Genomic DNA, 22,630 nt, shown 5'->3' on the forward strand with positions numbered 1-22,630 from the left:
CTGATAAAAAATAACGTTTGGTAAAACTAGCTGAAATATATAAAATTATATAAAAGAACATGTAGGAGTATGTGTTTCTATAACTAATTAAGGGATGTATTTGGAAAATTGTAAAAAAGCTCCTAAAAAGCTAGTCTAAGTAATTTTTCAAAAATCTAGCTCATAAGCTAGCTTAAAAGTTACTTTTTGACTTACCAAACACGAAAACATAAAAAAACTCGAAAAATAAGCTAGCTTATCAGTTAATTGTGGTGCGCCAAACACAGTCTTAGACTAGCTTTTTAGGAGTTTTTTTTTTTTTTTTTTTTTTTTTTTTTTTTTTTGTTTGTTTTTGTTTTTTTTTGTTTTAAATTTTACAAATATACACCTTAATTATTATAGAAACACATACTCTTAAATGTCTTTTTATGTAATTTTATATATTTCAGCTAGATTTAGCAAACATCATTTTTTATTAGCTAGTTTTTTAACCATCAGCTAGCTTTCTATTTAACATCTAGCTTTTTTGCTACCAGCTAGTACACCAAACATAACCTAAAATCTACCATAGACACCCTGTAAAACTCAAAACTCAATGTTAGATGCTAGGTCAGAATTTATCTCAAAAAAGTAATTATAAACTAATTTATTATTTATTGATCAATCAAGCACACTTAAAATAAACACTAATCCAAAAAAATAATAATGTGAATTAGTTAATAATCTTTACTTTAGTAAAAAATATAATCAATAGAATTTGAACATGAAAGTCAAACATTTTTTAGTCAAAACAAATACTCGTATGTAATTTTGGTTGAACGTGGAAAACGAGAGGAGAATGAAAGAAAGAAGAACGCGGTGCTAATAAAATTGTAATCACAAGACTGACCAAACCACAAAACCTAACCAATAAATAATCGAGTCAATTCATTCATCCATTTGTAGATTCTCAGCATTAACATTTCTAAAAGAACCCATCAAAAATTTCTGCTTTTCTTATCTTCAAAGTTTTTAATCTCATCAGATTCATCCGCCGTGCTGGCAGCCGGTGGGTGGTGGCCGGAAAATTTTTGTCCGACTTTCTGCACCACACAGAAGCGAATCAGAGTGCCGGGCCCTACGGAAATCAGCTACGATTCTTTATCTATCGCTTACACTTCTTATCTTTACTCTCATCCTCTAATCCATACCTTTTGTCGTCTTATTCACCCCAAAATTTATACTTTATTCCTTCTACACCTTCTTATCTTCCTCTTTGTGAGACTCCTTTCACCGCTTTAGTCCATCGAACGTTTCTAAATCTTCAATTTGTAACTCGATTGGACTAGGGTTTTGGGTATTTTTTTTGGGGTTTTGGGTAGGGGAGGTTGAGGGTATGGATTTGGTTGGGGCTATGTTGAAGATCTTACAAGGACCTAATCTATGGAATGTGTTGCCGGATCTTATGATGTTCATGTTGCCTCTTTGGACGGCGGTTCTTTTTGGGGTTTTGGTTGGGTGGGTTTGGCGACCCAGATGGGCTAATTCCGCCATTAATAACTTATCCACCACTTGTCTTCCCCCAAAGAATTACTCTTCCATCGACATCGTTTCTTCAATTCCGAGCTTCAATTCGTTAAAATCTCAACTCCCCAGTTGTCTTTTCCCGTTCTCCGATGGGTCGCCGGAGGTTTCCTCGTCCGAACCGGCTTCAATTTCATTCTCCGATACCAGGTTAATCTCAGTTCCCTTTTCCTGATAACTTTTCATCAACTATAATCTGTGTAATCCAAAAAAAGATGGAATTCGTGTTCTAATTTCATATATATGTTTTCAGTTCATCGAAATTGGATACAGAAAGAAAGAATTTCGTTGGAGAAGGTGATTTGGAGCATTTATCCAAACTTGTCGAAGAGAAAGATGAAGGTCCTTCTTGGATTGGTATGATGGAAAAATCGACCTCAAATATGTCCTATCAAGCTTGGAAGAGAGAGCCTGAGGTAATTCCAATTTCCAATTCAATAACTATGAAAAATCTATCGAACACTTTCATTTTGTGTTCTTATTAAAGTTCTATCCAATTATAGTATTGGATAACATTTATGAAGTATCAAGTATGATACTTTCATAAATAAATCAATAAAAGTACATTGCAATTTCTTGAATTGTCATACAACATTGAGAGTTTTACTTTACAAATTACAATATGTCTATTTATATCGAGTTAGTGACTAAAACTATTATTTTCTTTATAGATTGGACCTCCACAATATCGTTCAAGAAGTGTGTATGAAGATACTACTCCTGAATTAATGAGGGATTTCTTTTGGGATGATGAATTCCGATTAAAGTGGGATGACATGTTAATTGAAGCCGAAACATTGGAAGAGTGTCAAGAAAATGGAACAATGGTGGTTAAATGGGTTCGCAAGGTATAAATTAAATATAAATTTGATTAATATAAGAAATTCTATATTGTGGATTGTTTTATAAACTTACATGCTTTAATTGTTTTTGTAGTTCCCCTTCTTTTGTAGCGATAGAGAATACATAATTGGGCGTCGAATTTGGGATTCAGATAAAACGTATTATTGTGTTACAAAGGTAACATATCTAAAGATTATATATTTGTCACTTATTTATTATTAATACTAGCATAGGAAGAAAATGAAAATAAGGCGCTATAATAAACGAATACATGAAAATACGTTACTATTTCTTGCATTTAACAAATTTCATAAATACAATTTTATATAATTACTTAGAATTCAATGAAACGTATTTCAGGGCGTACAATACCCCTCCGTGCCTCGCCGTACTAAACCAAGACGCGTTGACTTGTACTATTCAAGTTGGATGATTCGTGCAGGTAATAAAACCACCAAATTTACTAAATTACCCCTAGGGTATAGCCTAGTTTGTTCCGAGGTGGTATACTTTTAGAAATGGTCAAGGGTTAAGGTTAAAGTCCGAGCAGACACATAATTCCAATGTGGATTTGGCTCCTTCTGAGTCGCCTAACTAGGACAGGACAGTGTGGTCCCCACACTGTCCTATCCCAAAAGTTTGGTAAATTGTCCGAGTCTCAACAACAACACTAAAAGATTTTCAATTCCAACGTGGATTGAACTCGCTTTGGGCCGTGCGACTTATGTGAGGCTGGTGTGGGCCAGCTCAGGGGTTGCTGACAGAATAACCTTTTTGCAGAAACTTGTATTAACATAAATTTTTTTTTGTGAGCGCAGTTGAATCAAGAAAAGGCGATGGAGAAATGAGTGCATGTGAAGTACTGCTTTTTCATCACGAAGACATGGGAATCCCATGGGAAATTGCAAAACTTGGTGTACGTCAAGGAATGTGGGGAGCAGTAAAAAAGATTGACCGAGGTTTACGGTGGTATCAAAAACACATGTCATCGGGGGCCCCACTTTCTCATTGTGGATACATGGCCCACATCAATTCAAAAGTTAGCCAAGCCCATTTAAGATACTTGAACAACAACACAACAAACGATTCAACACAAGAAATCGAAAGATGTGAAGAATTAGTGAATGATGAGAAGCCATCGGGGAAGAATCTTGGAAAGATTTTGGTGGTAGGAGGTGCTATTGCACTTGCATGTACTGTTGATAGGGGATTGTTGACAAAAGCAGTTATATTTGGAGTTGCAAGAAGATTTGCTAAAATGGGAAGAAGGTTGTGATGATTTTTTTTTAAAGCAAAGGGTATATGAAAAGATTCTTGTGGGTGTTGCTAATTGCTTTTTAGTATGGTGGTTTTCCAAGCATTGATAATTGGTTATTGCATGGAGGGGTGAGGGGTTGGGGTCTTGTTCTTACTTTGAATACAATTGTAATTTGTTTTTTTTTATGGTCATCTTTTGTTAGATTTGATGTTGCAGCTTATGATGATGATGAGAGAGTATGATGGTGTACATGTATTTATTTTGAAATATCGTTCTCTTGCTGCTGGAATAATAGGGAAATTCTGCTTTCTTGAGTTGGTTGTTTGATAGTTTGTGGTGATTTTAATGTCTCATGGAGCATAGTGGAAACGAGGATCATAGACAATGATCTTATATGAGTAAGGTGCAGTGTGTGAAAACATGTTTTTCTTAAAACAGATTCAGTCTTTTTCTACTTTATGTGTACTTGGTGCCTATATTTACATAGCAACAAAGTTAACCGTCGCCATTATGATGCATAATTGTCTTTAAATATACAAACTGTAATGATCTTTAATCACAAAAAATGTAACAGAAAAATATGTTTAAAACTTGTGTTAGTGAACAAAAACCCTATTAATATCTTTCCGTTTTGACCTTGTACAAGACAATATTTTTGTTTCAAAATGGGTAAAAACTCATTTTCTAATGATCCCCACATGAATGGAAATTTGATCAATAAAATTCAAGCTATTGGTATCAAGTGAAACAGGTGAACCTTATATAGGATACATGTGTTACCATTTGAACCTTGATAGATACTTATCTTACTAGTAGAATAGTAGACTTGATTTCCTTGAATTATTTTGCCGTTTGTATAAACAATCAATATACAAAATTGCCCTCTAATTCATCATTTAAAACATGTTATGGCATCGTTGTGACTTCTAAAGCTTGAGACTCTACTTTGTCTCCACACCAGGCCTATCATTTATTCATTGAAAAAGTAGGGTTTCAAACATGAAGTCTATGACATTAGACCAACAAACGTGTTGTGTTTTATTGGATTCATGACGTGTTGAAATAATAAACGGGTTGACAAAGCTTGACCCTAACCCAACACGCGTAATTATCATGTCGTGATATGTCAACCCATTTATTTTCGTGTTGAGTATCTATTGGGTTTTGAGATAAGTTTAGACCTTGAAATTTGTGCTAACATGTGAGGTTGAAACACTAAACATGTTGAAAGAAATATGAGTTGGATAAAATGAAAAGAAAAATAAAAATTAAATAAAGAATTGGGAAAAGTAGTAGTTATGAGGTATAAAGACTAAATTCATAGTAAGTTTAAAGGAAAAAATGGAACGAGTGAGAGTTGGGGAGGCGGAGGGGCGGAATCATGTGAAGGATGGAGTGGTTAAGGGGATTGTGTAGTTTGACGTACTAGTTGAAAAACTAACTATTAGCTAAGAAGCTAGCTGATAGTTGAAAATCTAGCTGTAACATAAATAACTAACTGGTAAAACATGACGTTTGGTAAAATTACCGAAAAACTAGCTAAAAGATATAAAATGACAAAAAAACATTTAAAAATAATACATTTTCTATAACTAATTAAGAGATATATTTAAATTTTTTTAAAAAGCTCTTGAAAAGCTAATCTAAATAGCTTTTTAAAAAACTAGCTTATAATCTAAGCTTATAAACTATTTTTTAGCCTGCCAAACACACTAACTTAAAAAAACTCGAAAAATAAACTAACATATCATTCTGTAGCGGTTCAAACATAACCTAATCGTATCGACATTACAAAATGACTCAATCCAAAGTTTTTCTTCTACATATGATTCTGGCTTTAAGTCTTTCTAATTTATAAAATGAATTAAAAAGTTTGCATATAAATAAACGATCATTTTCAAGTCATAAACCTTATTTGTTTAGTTTTTGTTGTCATGTCATATCAATCCATTTTAATTAACCTCGATGCAATATCTTACCTACACCCTAGTGTCCTATTAACATTTCGTATAGTTTTTGGCTTTGCCACCTCTATATGACATGTTGAAAATATTTTAAAAAATATGTAGTTAGATGATACGAAGAGGCGTGAGAAAGCTACTCTCTTTGACAAAGAGTGCCGGCCAGTTGCCCGGCAACTCGATTATCAAATTTAGTGTTTGGTCGGTAAGCCGTTTGAACTTTTGGTCTACTCGATGAGTCATACTCATCTTCTTCTAAAAGTGGAAACTACAATGATTCAACCTTTTTTCTTCTATATAAACCTTTCCTTCAAATTCAAAATCCATACAACGTCTTCCTATCTTTGAAAACATAAACAAATCGAGTCAATAACTTGATCATATTCATCATCAAACATGAATTCCATCTTCAGTTCCTTCGATGCTTTATCTGCCGAATTCATGTGCCAATCTTTTTCTTTCTTTAACATAAAGAATCCTGCTTCCACCATTCAAGATGATCAAAAGAAGGTAACGCATGAAACCAACAAGAACACAAATTGTCACCGGAGCAAGAGGGAATATTCCGGTGGTCGGTGGGCGCCGGAGTTGGATGGGCTTCACTGCTTCGAGTCTCTAGTGTTTCATTAAGATTCGATCCTTTTTTCTTGAGGATCTAAATAAGTTTTGATTTATTTTTTCTGGGTTTTTGAGAAAGATTATTGATTAGTTCATATATACATGTTAAATAATTGTATCATATTTAATTACTGATTACTCTTTGATTATGAATAAAAATTTGTTTGTTCGAGTAGACCTACGATTGTTTGATGTCCATGTATTTAAAAACATTATCTCCGACTTTCATCAAATGATTAACACGCTTTTGAATTGAGTATATCTTAATTAAATATGTATATTCATACCATCATGTTGATTCTTATCACAATAAAGGTCGTTTCATTTGCATGATTTACAAGACTTAAGTTCTTGTAACATCTTCAATGGCCATAATTACAACGTTCCTAAAGAACAAGAAGAAGATGGAGGAAGAAATCTGAAGTTTAATCGATTAGTTGCATTCCATTCCCATATATACTTTCATCAAACAAACGCATTCTTATAGACATCATTTAGTAATCGATACAAATGATCCAAATTAATCTTCGACAAGTATATTAATCAATAATAATCTTTCTTAAAACACCAGAAATATAATATCAAAATTAACTCCGTTAGATATCCTAAAGAAAAAATATCAAATCTTAATGAAAAACGAGAGACTCGAAGCAGTGAAGCCCATCCAACTCCGGCGCCCAGCGAGCACCGGAAACACTCTTGCTCCGGTGACAGTCGACGTCGGCGTTCTTGGTGGTATTATGCGTCACCTTCTTTTGATCATCTTGAATGGTAGAAACAGGATTCTTGGTGTTAAAGAAACGCAAAGATTGGCACATGAATCCTGCAGATAAAGCGTCGAAGGAACTGAAAATGGAATTCATGTTTGATGTATATGAAGCTATTGATTCAAGTTGTTTATGTTTGTAGAGATCTATGGGAGACGATGAATGATGTTTGAATTGGTGGGAAGGTTTATAAAGGAGAAAAAAAATGAGTTGTAGTTTCCTTGGATATTCTTTCGTTTTCAACGCGTTGAATTATTAAAGTCTAAAGATGAAGACGCCGTCTTTGAATTATTAAAGAGAGTACTTGCCATTGGCGTGTGTCAAGGTCGTTCACTCTTTCCTAATTTCTATTTAACATTTTTTGATTTATACAAAATAAGCCTTTTCAATTTATCATTTTGTATAACTATTTTTTTTTTTTTTACTTTATGCAAATTTGAAAATATTAGGAAGTAATGTTAATTTGTTATTGAAAAAATTGTTAGCTATATGTTATTAGCATGTTTGTTTACAGTGTTTTTGTCTTTAGCCCATATGGGTTTGATTCTTTAGCTAATTATTTATTATTTTCTTCTTGTTTGTAGCTCTAAGACTTTCTAACGAAGAATTCACAGTTTCTCTTTTTCAATATGAATATTGTTCTATTATCATTGTATGAGAGACTGAAGGTTTGAAATGTTGATTGAATTAAGGTTTTGTAGCAGTGCGGATCGATTTGTTGTTGTTGTTCGTCTGCTATTTTTGTTTGTTTGTTGTTTGATTTCTTCTTTTGCTACATATAGAATTCTCTTACGTTATAATATTGCTACATATAGAATTCCCTTATGTTGCTACATATATAATTCATTTATGTTGAATCTTTTTAACATAACATTCATATATGTCATTTGATTAAATTTGATTAAAACTTCTCGATCTAAGATTTTAGATTTAAATGAAGTATAAATTTCTCCCCCTTAATTATAGCAAAACAACTTTTCAATCTCTGCAACTTTGCAAATTGAAACTTTTGTTTTCTATAACTACTATTGCTAACTTGCAATACTTAACATAAAAATCATGCTCCCACTAATATGATAATTATATTCTTACCAACATAACACTTATGCTCCCACTAGCTTTAACATGTACTCAGAAAACAACTGAACTTTTAGAAATCAATACTTATTGACTTTCTTATAAAAGTTCATAATTCTGATATATGATGCTTCGATAAGACTTTATCTAACCTCATACACCTTTTATTAGAAAGCTTGTATGTGTGTCTAAACTATTTCAAACCATATATCAATAAGTCCCAAATGTTCAGACTAATTTCCAAATCTCACAATTCGAACTAAAAAGAGGGATGTCGTAATCATAATCGAATTTGAGAATGCAAATATCACAACTGTTATCTCCTTAAATCTTCTTAATGAAATCGTTTCCTCATAATCATTTCCATGAAGTGGAGAGAAACCTTACCACTTAGATTTTATGGTGTATGCATTCCTATCCATGTGAATTTGTCATAACCATTATCACAAGACAAGGTTTGTGACAAATCCAAACTCATATGGACTGAACTTGTTCAATCTTTATTTCTTGCCATCTGGTAGCACAAGGGCTACCATGTCTTCCAAGTAGCTGAGCAACTCACCCATTCGAATCAATGAAATTTCATTGATTAAGGTGCTTTGCCTTTATGCATTCAAATGGGAACTCATAGAACTCACATGCATAGTCAACTCAACTGGAATGACACAGAAACACGAATATGTCAACACGACAGGTTATAAACCTCAAGTTTTGTGCTAGTGATAGATAATAGGTTCATTCTTGATTAGTTCCTAAAGCTATTCAAGACCATTAAGACTCCCACTGACCTCTTGAGATATAAGATTCTCTTGTCAAGCAATATTCCTTGACAAAAAAATATTCCAGAGTTAGTGCCGATTCTTATCAAGACAAACACTTCACACAATTAGTCTTAGTTGGTCTTTGTACTATCCAAGACATCACAACTTACCAATTTCAAATGTGCAAGAGTAAGAAATGTTTCTACTCCACATTTGATAAGTGTGTTATAAACCTTCTTAATATGTGTCACTCAAGTCACAATCTTGGAGTTCAACTCTATGACTCGATTTTGGAATGAAGTATGATCCAACTTTTGATTTATCCATTTCAACAATTTCTGATACCTCTTCTTAGCCATACTAGTGCACTAAGGTGTCCTTAGAGGATCAATTGTGATACGGTTTCATAATCACTAAGTTAATCATAAAACACGATACTTAAGTAATCTCCCTTCTTTTTAGATTGGAGAAACTTTTATCTTTCTGCCCAATTGATTCTTCTTATTCGTTCTGCTTTACATTGAAACCTTTTCATCGATTCAAAATTTCACTTAATCTTGTAAGCATAACCATATTTACTAAACTTTTAGCAAATCATGGCGAATATTCTTATCGTTCTTTGTGGTGGACTTGACCTAGTGCACAACAATGCGTACTAGATCCTTTAGTCCTTCACTTGACTCACATACTTATGTGAACAAGGGATTAGTCTTAATTTCCCAAATACGAAGGTTCTTATTCATCATATAATACAAGTTGCATGATTCCAAGTTTATTTCTAATTGAAACTTGGGTGATTAGAATAATTCCTTATTTGGTAAATTTTCGACACTACCACAAATAACATAACTAAGAATCACATCCATTTTCAATATTGTTAACAATAGAAACATACAAACATCAATTTTCACAAAAGTTATTGAAAGGATATATATAAATAAGACAAAAATCAAAGTTTATTTTATTTATAAAAACGCGGAAAAACTTGTCCTTATAACACAATTACAAATGAAAACTATGTTACTATATATTCCTAAGCAATCTATCATAACTCCTATGCAGCAACTCAAAAATCCGATCATCGAGCCATGCGATTGAAATCCATATCTTCACGATCAGACTAAGCATACATTTCCTTTAAGCTTCCTTTCTTTTCTTCGATCCTACAAAACATCAAAATGCAATCTTGTCATCATGTATTAAGAATCTATAAATAAGAACTTAATAGAGTTAGATAGTGGATTTTTACCTTAAGCAGAGTCATACATCTTGACTTCCCATCCTTGTGATCTTTCAGGTAAATATGGCAGCTTCGCATCCAATGCCCAATTTTCTTAGCAGTAGAAACAAATGGGCTCTTTTGGAACAACACATGGGATAATATTAGATTCAACCTTTCTCTTTACCATCCGGTCAAACGGTTTGACCATGGCCAATCCCTTTCCATTGGGAAGAGAAGACTTTTATGGACTTCTAATGTTGCCATCGTCAATATAGATGGAAGTTTTGGAGGTTGACATACTAGTCAAATTTGCTTTACCAGTGCGCCAAATCATTGTTGATTCAGTAGCAATAAGCAAATAGGTATGATCAATGAGGGTCACATCACGCTCCATCATATAGTAATCTTTAATGAACTCACTATATGATTCGGGAAGTGATTGAAGAACCAAGTCAACATCTAGCTTCCTTGAGACATCGACACCCAACATTCCCAACCTGTCAATATGTAACTTCATCTCCAAGACGTGATATAGACTTTCCATCTTCATTTTTGCTTGCCAATAGGGCTTGAGTGACCTTGAACTTTTCAAGTCTTTGAACACGTAGGCCAGGAAGAACCATTGGAGGAGTTGGAAGAAGTGAAGAATGATTTCTGTTTCCATGATCCAATCGTGGAAAATCATCTTCATGTGGAAATATTTTTCCAAAGGATTCGGGAAGACCATAGTTGTTAGAATTTGATATCTACAAAAGGGAGAAATTTAAGTTAGTCGATTTAAGTCCTTAATATAACACCCAAATGAAATATTACGGCCAAGACCTAACACAATATTCCACAATTCGGAAGAGGGATGTTGTAATCCAATTGCAAAATATTTGAAGGTAGGTAAATGACGATTTACCTATTGCCACAATGAAAAACGAAATTGAATATTAGGTTTTAGATGAATTGAAATTCCTAGATCTTTTGAGATTCATTGAAATTTTCAATGGCACGTTTAATCTCGGTTATGCGCTTCAAGTTTGTGATTGGGATACCGATGATCACAAACAAGATGTGAATAATCATACAAATTAGCTTGGTACTCTCGAAGACGTTTTTCACCTAATCAATGTGCCGGTTAACCACACACGCTCCATTAACGACCAACAAGTTGCAATGTGCAATTTCATGGATTAGCACCAACTTCACATTTTTCCTAAAGTAACTAAGATTTGAGAATTTTATAAAAGGTGTTTAGTTACTTCATACTTCATTATACTTATAATGGAAGGTTGTATCCTATCCTACCCGTTCGGCTAACAACCCTCCGTTAGTCAAGGGTGTCGTGGGTAAGAGTGGATACCCAATGACGTTCATTTTACATGCCGCTTCCTTGAATGCCTCTTATAGATCAACTTTGTGAATGAGAGCTACTAACGGTAAGACTGACATTTACTTATACATATATAATATATTAGACTTTTAATTTTATATAGTATAAGGGTGTTTTTTATACTTTTAAAATACTAAGTGGTTTAATCTATTAATAAATTATACTTTTAATTTGATTAAACTTAAATCATATTATTATGGATTTTTTAATTCTCTCCTTTAATTAAACACTTAATTAATTTAATAAAATCCATAAGGGTGTATTTTGAACTTTTCAAAATATTAGGGTTTTAAAATTTAACATTTCAAAATTATTACCTTTCAATTAAATTTTAAATTCCAAAACTTGAGGACAAATTTTAAAACTTTTCAAAATATTAGGGTTTAACTATATAAATTTCAAAAACTAAAACTTTTAATTTCAAATTTAAACTATAAAACCTAAAGGGTGTAATTTAAAACTTTTTCAAAATTACTAGGTTAAATATTTGAATCAAAATAATCCTATATTATCCATATTTAACCAAATCCACCAATTTTGATAAGGATATCCATACCAATCATAAAAAATCGAATTTATGCAAGAAAAACGAGTTTTGGTAATTATCCTAATAACAAACTGGCCAAAAAATACAAATCCCGGTAGCAGATCACTGGAATCGTCGAGTCCACTATGGAACTCATCGAGTCCATACATGGACTCGTCGAGTAGATCTATTAGATAGCAAAGATTTCAACTTTTTGATCCTATGGCAGTTCACTTTTGCATCTATTCAATAGGAAAACAACCTAGACTCTGATACCACTGATGAGTTTTGAGCATAACATCATTCCTTGTCACACCCCCAAACTAGAACGGCGGAATCGTTCGGGGGCGGATGACTTCATGTAGTATCAAAACAATTGAATACATAGTAAAGAAAGTAAACACAACCATCATATATATAATTTAAAAGTCACATTGTTATAAGATACTTGTTTCAAAAACAAATTACAATATGATGCCAAAATGAGTTTAAAACTGAAGCCTTAGCATCACTTCTCCAAAAGCTGGGGTTTACTTGTATTATTGAATCCCTGAGAAATACAAGTAGATTTGAAAGAGTAGGTCAGCATTTAAGCTGGTGAGTTCATAAGTATTTGATGTTGATGTTTGTATGAATTTGAATAAATTTGTTTATAGATGTTTGAAAACTCCTAGAAAATCCCATATTTTCTAATAGTATAAATGTAGTCTTCTACTAAAACCTGACCGTTTTGAATGTTTACTTCTAGAAATCCAATATTTTTCCGTAAGTGGGTGGCAGTTTAAATGTTCCAAAACTATAATGCAATAGTGTTTTTCATGCTTAGAATAGTAGATTTATGTGTGTATAAAATCGCTAATACATTTGATATCCCAATAAATCAACGTGTTTTTAATACTCCATGTGAGTTTTACAACCATGCTATTGACCCAGACTGCCCGCAACAATGTTCTTCAGGCGTTGGAGTGTTATGACGTTTGTCACCCCAGACCTACTGGTCTAACTGTAGCTAACAGTTTAGGTGCGGGATTATCAATCCCGTATAGATCTATACACAAGTATCACGCTCCCCCTACAAGAGATTTTGCAGGACTTAAAATGCATACTCGATAGTACGTGAAATGTCTCACCAAACTTAGTATAAAACAGATTTACGTACGAAAATGTCCATTTGTTCTTGTGTATGAAAATATCTCTTTGATATAGTGTTTCTAGTATGTAAATGTTCGTTATTTTCTCGTAAACTATACCTATTAAAGTTTTTCAAAATGTGTGTTTCGTTCGTATAGTAAACCATAGTGTAATGCTCACTTGTTATGTAAAATATAACATTTATAGTGACATAAATGATCACATATACTTAAAGAATAAATAAAGTGTTTGATTCGTGTGTGTGTGTGTATATATATATATATATATATATATATATATATATATATATATATATATATATATATATAAACATGTTTTATTTCCAAAAGACAAGATGTTATCGAGAATATATATTGCATACGAAAGTTCCTATGTAGTAGTTATGAATCACATATGATTTACTTGATAAACAAAGTATATAATGAAACTTTATGTTGCACACGATAATAACCATGTGTTTACTTGTATTCTTCCCCCCTCCCTCCCGTAAAAGTGTATAAAAAGCATTGATAAAACATTTGAAAATGTAGTTTATAGGGGTATGAACTTACTTGATAGATTGAAGAAGGTGAGACGAAAAACGAGCAAAACTTTGACTCGAGAAGGCGGATTTTCTCGGGAGCGTAAACTTCCTTCGGGGCTTAGGTATGAAAACTGGGGCTTTGGGATATTTCTTACACGCAAATCGGAGTAAAAACTCAAGAGAAAGAGAGGAATTGAGCAACTTTTCCCGGAACCCTCGCATCCCTTTTATAGGGGGCTGAAGACCGTCGGTACGCTGGGCGTACAAGGTTACGCGGGGCGTACGCGTACGTCATGGCTTACCGCATCCTCGTTTGCCGGACTTCGGATGGGACTGCATAGAGGCATAGGGGCGAAGTGGACGATCTGAGGCCTAGCACCTGAGTACGCTAGGCGTACGAGGGTACGCTGGGCGTAACTCGGATCGGTCCGGTGACTCCTCCTTCGGATATTACCGGGTTTTAAATTAAATTTTATATTTTAATTATTTAATTAACTTCAAAAATTCATATCATTTTCATACAAACTCCGTTTTCGACGTTCTTTATATCCACGCATAGGTGAGACTATGCTCAACAACTTTCGTTTAGACTCCGTCGGCAAATTATGAACTTTATTTTTATTATTTAATTTTAAAAGGCCGGGGCAGGAAAAGTCCGTTAAAATGCCATAACTTCTTCATCCGATGTCTATTTTCGCCAGAGTTTTTACCGTTGAAATACCATTGTCGAGACCTTCGATTCTCATTTAGGTTGTTTCGGCCAAAAGTCGCCCAATCTCTGTTTCAAGTTTTTAACTGTCTACCACTATTCCGAAACTTCGAAAAATTATAACTTCGTCATACGAGGTCAGATTTGGACGTTCTTTTTATGTGTGTTCACGGTTTAATGATAAATACGACTTTTATTTAGATACTTAAGACTAATAAGTATTTTATTGAAAATTTTCGTTTTACGTTTAACCGTATTGATGACGTTTGTTGTGAATCTTTGGTTGGTCATAACTTCTTCGTTATAACTTGGTTTTCAGTGTTCTGTATATTTCTGAAAATCCTGACATGGTAAGTATCATTTTAGGTAACCCAATAGAGACTTTTGAATATTTTATTTTTGATGCTAATTTCATTATATCAAAAGAGATTACAAATTTTTGACTTTTTAGGTCATTATATTGATTCGAAATATCGGGTTGTCACATTCCTATGGTGTATATGCAACCCTAATTTTTTTGGATATAGGTTTTTATAATTTGAACATACAACTATGAATACAAAAGCAATAACCCTATGACTAGCATACATATATCGAAAATCACATAGGATTAGGGTTAGAGTCTCTACCTCTCTTCTTATGTAGCAATAACAAGTTTAATCCTTCTTGATCTTGACTTCTGAAAGCCTATTGCCCCAAGTGTTGCACCTCTAATGGAGTCACAAACACCCAATGCAAGAAGATGACTAAGGAGAGAGGTGAAATCAACTAGGGCAACTCAAAGAAGACATCGGACCGAATTCTTGTGTATAAGGGTCTGTTTATAGTTGAGGCTATTAGGGTTTTAAGGTGGAAACCCTAATTTCCTTTCTTAGGCTTGAAGCAATCCATGGGACCTTTCTAGAAGGCCCCTTGCACGAAATCCTTATGGGAATCCCATAGATTTCGTCCAATCTCTTCTATTAGGAGTCCATAGCCTAACTAGCAACTAACAGTTAATTGCAATACCAGTCCCCTTAATTTAACCAGTCTCTTTTGATCAACAAACTGATTCCAAATTAATTTATGATCAATACTAATTAAATAATATGACTTCCAAATAATATATTAATCTTGTAATATATTAATAAAACCATTTTGAGTACCAATTTATGATTCATATAATAAATCATACTCTCTCTCCTCTTGTCATCCTATCAAGTTGCATGAGTGAAGGCAACTCAAAAGGACCATGCTCGTAATCAAATCAAGCACATACCAAAAATAGTTATGGGCTTAGACACCTAATCCAACATACATATCAACATATAATGGGCCACGCCCAACATCGGTCCCCACCCGAAATCAGACCCCGTCCAGCATCGGGCCCGACCCGGCATCGAGTCCTGCCCAGTAAACATAAAACACATAACACATATAAGACTCACGCAAACAAAAAGCATACTAAGCATAAAAAACCATGGGCCATCATTGATGCCTTTGACCCGCTAAACATAGTGAGGAAACTCACCTTAATCCGCTGATAACCAAATAACTGCTCGGACCGCTGAATCGGATAACCTCGTGCCAACTAACAAAAAAATACAATCTTAATCAATAATTAACCTGATAATCTAAAAATCCCAGACCCACTCCATAAGCCAACCTCCTAAAGGGTAACAAACCATTTTACCCTTTTCTCACTTGTTCCATAACCAATGCCTAAACCAAAATGCATAAAAACCCTAAAAGCTAAAATGGCAATCCAAAGCCCAAATTAAAAGCAACAAAAGCCCATTATGGCCTGATAACCCGATTGGGCCCCAAAACCATCATGGACCTTCTTCAAAGAAAACCCTAAGTCCATCCATGGCCCAAAGTCAGAAGCCCAATCGCCCAATAATGCCTAAACCTCAAAAAGCCCAAAATGACCAGCTGGGGAGTACGTGCTGCGTACCAGAATGGTATGCCCAACGTACACAACATACCAGTTCTTGATGCATAAAACTAAGCGTACACTTGCGTACACCTATCCTACTCCTCCAGGGTCCAAAAATCCAAACTAAGCTCTTAATTGTTAAGACAATGACTTCCAAACTTGGATATGACCCTAATGAAGTGTCTTAACACGTAAAGTTGGCAACTTTGCTCCTTTGCAAGGCTTAATGGCTCAAAATCCTTAATAAAATCCATAATAATCATCAAACTCATGCATGCACCACAATAACTTATCAAGATGACATTTTTATGAACAAGGGACATCCCAAAGGCCAAGATCCATCATTCTAAGCTCTTAGAGTAGTTTATACACATAAGGATTACTCTAAGGACCAAAAAGAACCCAAATTAATCTTTAAACCAGATCTAACACCTATATTCATCAAGATAGAAACTTTATACCTCCAAAATGTAGATCAATATGCAACAAGTCTAGATCCAAAAGCTTCAAGCAACCCTACACTTCTCCAAGAAGTTCCTTTTCCTTCTATGAACACTAAAAAACATGAAATACCACCCAAAAGCTAAAAAACCACCAAAATGAGGGATAGTTTTTTTATATGGTTCAGAGGGATGGAGGTTGTAGATAATAGGGTTTGGTGGTGATTTAAGATGCTTAAATAGGGTCCAAGACCCTATATTAGGTTATAAGTCTGATTGGAGTACGTCCAACGTACTTCTGGTATGACCAACGTACTCCATAAGGATTACACGATCATATGGATTACTACACACATTGTATACTATTGTACACCCAACATACTGACCTCAGCACTAGTACACCATGCGTACACATGTGTACGCCCCGCGTACTTGCTTTATCCCTAAAACCGTGAATCTTATGAAGGCCATAACTTCTTCGTTATAAGTCTGTTTCCGATGATCCTGATATCCACGAATAGGTAACGAGAATCTCTATACTTCTATCAACTCATACTTGCCTTAAATCTTCCTGAACTAAAATCTAATTTCCATAAGCCCGAACTATGAAATACCCATTGGCTCCAAAACACAAACCGAACTCTCAGGTCATCCAAATTACATTACCAAAACCTAAATGGGTATAAATATATTTTCCTTAATGGGCACAAGGCTGATAATACTCGGTCTTCAGGTCACCACCCCGCATTAGGAAATGATTCGGAACATGACGTTACAATATCATGCTGAGCGAGTTTCGGTTTGTCTGGTTGTTGTTTCGGTTCTTTGATAGGGTCAATTCAGGCATATCATTTGGAAGGTCTATGGTCAAATTAGTTGGTTAGTTATCTAATGAAGTGAGAGTTCAATCGTGTTATTATTTTTTCCGGTAGGATTGGCAATCGTCCAAGAAAGGATTTTTGAGTTCAATCACTACCGTTGCTTGGGAATGTGTGGTAGCAAGAAGATGGGTGTGGCAGTCACATGTGTTTGTTTAGTCACTGGAAGTGCCAAGGGAATTTTATAATCCCAAAGCTTGAAGAGGGTTAGAATCTAGAGATCCTTCTGAGGATGGAAAGTTGGAGTGAAGATTCTCTAGTTCAGAGCAAGAGTTATGGTCTTTGTCACCATCATGAAGCACTTAAGAATTTGGTGCTGTATCATGGGAATCGATTGGGGTTATCGAGCTCGCCGAAATTTCACGAATTTTTCATCTGGACTTCAAGAGTTGTGCGATAATCGATATTGGCTAGTAATGGAACGCTAGTATTGGTAAGCACAGGTCATCAACGGTTCAATTTATAAAGAGGTAAGATTGGTTGCGAATCCATAAAATTTTGTGGGTTGGGAGAGCTTCGATGAATCCAAGTGGGGGAGAATTATTCAAATTTACAGGAGCTGAATCAGGTGTGAAACTAGGATGAGTTTTACATCCCATTCGGGAGGGAAGATGACTCAAGTTGCCATCTTTTTTGAAGTTTTGTAAGTTAGGAGTTCAAGAAACTTTTAAAAGCTGGTCGGCGTCTTCTTTGTGATGTATAACACACATGTGGATGGATCAAGGTGAGGGTTATGTTAGAGCCTCGATGCCTATTCTTGTTTGATGAAGGCTTTGGGATTCGAAGCATGATCTGAACACCTGATCGGGATTTAGTTGGATGCGGGTCCGACTCGGCGTGATTTGGGGTTGATATGGTAGGACCATGGGCGGTAACCATGGCGGGTCAGACATGTTATAAGACTACAGGATGGCCATAGCATTCACTGGATTGGCAGATAGTATCGAAGTCTTGTAAGACTGAATGGGTTCATAACATTCACTAGATTGAGGTAGACCATCGTTGGGGTGGTTGTGAGTATAAAGGAGGATCAGATTGTGCCTTGGGCAAGGGGGACCATTGGGGTTGAGTTAAGGTTGGACATGTGTAGCTCTTAATATGGTGAGACCCATGGGCATGACCCTTTTGTTGGTATAGACTGGGTGAGACCCCTGTGATTATGACAATGTAGGTGAGGCCTAGTAGAGACCGGTTGGGTCAAGGCATTGGATTATGGTTTTAGTAGGATAATTATGTGGCAGGGGGATGATGACAGGAGGATAACTAGGTTACCTTAGGATAGTCAGATAATGGTTGTGAGTCTTTAAGACTACTAAAAGGTTGATCGTAAGTCTTTAGACTTGTGTGTGTGTGTGTGTGTGTGGGGGGGGGGGGTGATGACAAGAGCGATCTAGCATCAAAATCCCAGTAGTTGGATAAGTGTCACGACGTACCACGAATGAATTTGTAATGCCGTGTTCCGAATCGTTTTCCTTATGCAGGGCGGTGACCCGAAGACCGGTTATCATCAGGTTTATGGCCATTGGGGAGGGAGAGATTTATACCCATTTGGGTTTGGGTAATGTAACTTAAATGATTCGGGAGTTCAACTTGTGTTTTGGAGCCAAGGGGTATATCGGTAAACTGTTAGTTCAGGCTTTTATAAACATTGGATTTTTTTTGGAAGTTTTAAGGCAAAGATAAGTAGATCAAAGTGTAGAGATTCTCGTCACCTTTTTGTGGATATAAGGATTTTCATAAATGGACTTAGAATGAAGAAGTTATGGCATTAAGAAGTTTGGTGGTTTTAGGGTTAAACCGAGTACGTGGGGCGTACATAAGTACGCACATGGCGTACTAGTGTTAAGGTCGGTACGTGGGGTGTACATCAATGTATGTTGGGCGTACTAAGCAAGATGATCACGGTTGCTTAAGGGAGTACGTTTTCGCTTCTTCAAAACTTGCACTAGCTCTTCCTTTTCCGATTTAGATAGGTTAGAGGCTATGATTACTGGCTTTTGGTTGCCATCTACAAGGAAAGCATACTCCAAATGTTCTGGTAACTTTTTGAGCTTAATTTTGGGTTCTGATTGTTGTACTCGCCAAGTGCAGGTAAGGGACTCGGCGAGTTGGCAGCTGCATTTATGAATTCTGATTTTTCTAAGGATGAACTCGGTGAGTAGCTCGGCCCTACTAGGCGAGTAGAGCTGTCAGATTGCTTCACCAATTCTTCAAACTCAGCTTCTTCCAGCAGCCTTTCGATCTCCATTAAGTCTTTTTCTGCATCAAATTCTTCATCAAATATTGTGGACTTGCTGGAATCTTAACTTATGCATTCCTCCAACAACTCATCTAGCATGTCAATTTAGAATTCCGTGTCGTCACTGTTCATTTCATACTTCATGGCTTGATCAACCCCAAAAGTTACTGAATCATCACCTACATGCAAAGTAAGCTTCTAATCCCTCATGTCTACTATAGCATTCACAGTGTTGAGAAAGGGTCTTCCGAGGATGATCGGGACTTGAGGATCCGCCTCCATATCTAGAATTATAAAATCAGCGGGAAATACGAATTTTTCCACCTTGACCAGTAAGTCTTCACATATGCCTCTTGGGAAAGTGACTGTCTTGTTTGCTAAGTGAATCACCATGTGAATTGGTCTTGGTTCCGGGAGATCCAGCTTCTTGAAGAATGGATATGGCATTTGGTTCACACTTGCTCCTGAATCGGCCAAAGCATGAATGGTTGCCAAGTTGCCAAATTGGCAAGGTAAAGTTAAGCTCCCTGGGTCACCCTTCTTCTTTGGTAGCTTATTTAGCATAGCAGTTGAGTAGTTTTCATTGAGGACTACCTTCTTCACTTCCTCCATCTTCCTTCTATTAGTGAGAAGTTCCTTAAGGAACTTTGCATATTTAGGCATTTGTACGACAACTTCGATGAAGGGTATGTTGATTTGAAGAGCCTTGATATGATCTAAAAACCTATGGTACTCCTCTTCCTGCTTCTCTTTCTTAGCTCGGGCTGGGTATGGCAATGGAGGCTGGTAAAGCTTTTCGGGGGTCTGATCCTTCGGATTTGGCAGTGGACTCGCCGAGTCCATATTTGGTACTCGGTGAGTAGAGATGTCAAATTGAAGATTTTGATTTTCTGCTTCCTCCTTCTGTGATTCTTTGGGTGCTTCATTCTGAATAGGGGTCAGATGAGTGATTATTTTCCCACTTCTTGTTGTAACTATATTTTTGTGCGCACCTCGTGGGTTATTTTCGGTTTTACTAGGAAGTTCTCCTGGTGACCTTTGGTTTATTTGTTGAGCAAGTTGCCCTAGCTGCGTTTCTATGTTATGGATAGATGCTTGCTGGTTTCTAAGGATAGTTCTGGTTTCTTGAATTGCAACATCATGATCACCATGTCTCTTTTCTGAAGCAACTACAAATTTGGTAGCATATCTTCCAAACTTGGTTTTCTTTCTTGTGCCGGCTCCTCCTTTTGGAAAAAACCTCTTCCTTTCTGCTTGTACTTCTCCTCCTTAGCCTTCTTGTACTCTTCATAAGGGAGCCACTCTTTCTTTGGTTTTCGCCAGTCTTCATCATATCGGTCCCCACTCAAGTAACATACTTTCACCTTTTTGTTGCCATTTTCATCCAAGTCGCAGTCTCTAGTAAGATGAGGTCCATTATAATTTTCACAACCCACATGAATAGCATGGATCGTTTGATCCATTTTATCCATCCTCCTATCCATGGTTTTTAGCATAGCCATGACCGCGGACAAGTCTTCAGTAGCTGCATATGCGACTCCCCTAGTAACATCATTTCTTGGGTTGTGGTATTCTCTAGAGTGCTTAGAGAATTCTTCAATCAATTCCTTGATCACCGGGGGTGGCTTCTTTATGAGCAGGCCTTGCGAGTCAAGTAACTGCCTGGTTGTGACATTGAATCCATCATAGAAAATGGAGACTTCTTGTTGGCTATTAAGGTCATGGTGTGGGCAGTTTCTTAGCAAGCTCTTTTACCTCTCCCAAGCTTCATATAGCGACTCTCCAGCTTGTTGTTCAAAGTTAGCAATGGCCTTCTTCAACTTGGCTATCTTGGAAGGTGGGCAAAAGTGATCAATGAATTCTTCTTTCATCTTGGCCCATGTGGTGACTGATCCGGGGGGAAGTGACTTGAGCCAGTCTTTTGCAGCACCTTTGAATGTCACTGGAAGCATGCGAAGTAGCTGAGTCTCGCGAGGCACATTTGGAACATTAAAGTAATCAGCTACATCCTTGAATTCATCCAAATGCTTGTAGGCATCCTCGTGGTCTTTTCCATAGAAAGGAATTTCCTTTAGCTGGGCGAGTATGTGACCCTTTAGCTCGAAAGTAGCAGTAGAGGGAATTACGGGTTGCACAAGTCCCAGGCCGGTGTCATCACGGATCCTCTTCTTCCACTCTCCCATGGGGATTTCATCAATGTTAGCCATGGTATGAGCTAACTCGTCGCCGGAAAAATCACACAAAGGATCGAAAAAAATTAGGAATTAGATAAATTATTTAGAACCGTTCCCCGGAAACGGCGCCAAAAACTTGATGTGTGTGAAACGAGCTAGTTTTAATCCTACTTTTAGTTAATAAATTAAGCACACAAAGGCAGTGAATCTGTCTTTTAGTGGTATAGTTGGATAAGTAGGGTGTCGAACTCAGGGAACAGAAATTAATCTAATAACTAATTTTAACTAAGCAAGTAATAAAAGTAAAATGTTTTTTTCTCTAGTTTTACAAGACTAGAAACTTAAACAAAGCACTTAAATACTTAACTAACTAAACAATTAAAGCAAATGACAAATTCACCAAATTTATTAAAGGGTTTCTGTTTAGGTTCAACCAATTCACTCCTATGGTTATTTAAATGATAAATTAATTATTATTGGTTACCAACTATAGTGGTTAGGTTCATGTTCATTACTCCTAACCCTTAGACAATTAATCAATTCAAGCAGTGGCCAATTGTTTAAACTAATTAATTCCCTAGTTCAATTGTTTGGATTAAATAAGATTTGTAATTGGTTAATCAAGTTGGTGTTTCAATTAACTT

At 35.8% G+C, this 22,630-nt stretch overlaps 1 protein-coding gene and 1 non-coding gene across 2 annotated transcripts; both read left to right on the plus strand.

Moving 5' to 3' along the window:
* Nucleotides 1-925: 925 nt before the first annotated feature.
* CP5 (Polyketide cyclase/dehydrase and lipid transport superfamily protein) lies at nucleotides 926-3,957 on the plus strand. The gene is made up of 6 exons (XM_078958991.1): nucleotides 926-1,692; nucleotides 1,796-1,958; nucleotides 2,214-2,390; nucleotides 2,479-2,562; nucleotides 2,746-2,827; nucleotides 3,204-3,957. Exons 1-6 carry the CDS (start codon nucleotides 1,355-1,357, stop codon nucleotides 3,659-3,661), a joined length of 1,302 nt encoding a protein of 433 aa, XP_078815117.1. The 5' UTR covers nucleotides 926-1,354; the 3' UTR covers nucleotides 3,662-3,957.
* A 17,571-nt stretch (nucleotides 3,958-21,528) lies between these two features.
* Nucleotides 21,529-21,635, plus strand: LOC145003613 (small nucleolar RNA R71). Its single transcript, XR_013662066.1, has one exon. It is a non-coding gene; the product is annotated as a small nucleolar RNA R71 (small nucleolar RNA).
* Nucleotides 21,636-22,630: the final 995 nt, after the last annotated feature.

Source organism: Lactuca saligna, chromosome 6 (assembly GCF_052625555.1).
Source record: "Lactuca saligna cultivar CGN05327 chromosome 6, ASM5262555v1, whole genome shotgun sequence".
Classification (NCBI taxonomy): domain Eukaryota; kingdom Viridiplantae; phylum Streptophyta; class Magnoliopsida; order Asterales; family Asteraceae; genus Lactuca; species Lactuca saligna.

Bases quoted from the DNA above. Each gene is read 5' to 3' on its own strand.
- CP5 (XM_078958991.1), top strand. From the start codon at position 1,355: ATGGATTTGGTTGGGGCTATGTTGAAGATCTTACAAGGACCTAATCTA. The intron at 1,693-1,795 runs GTTAATCTCAGT...ATATGTTTTCAG, and splicing joins ATTTCATTCTCCGATACCAG to TTCATCGAAATTGGATACAG. The intron at 2,563-2,745 runs GTAACATATCTA...AACGTATTTCAG, and splicing joins CGTATTATTGTGTTACAAAG to GGCGTACAATACCCCTCCGT.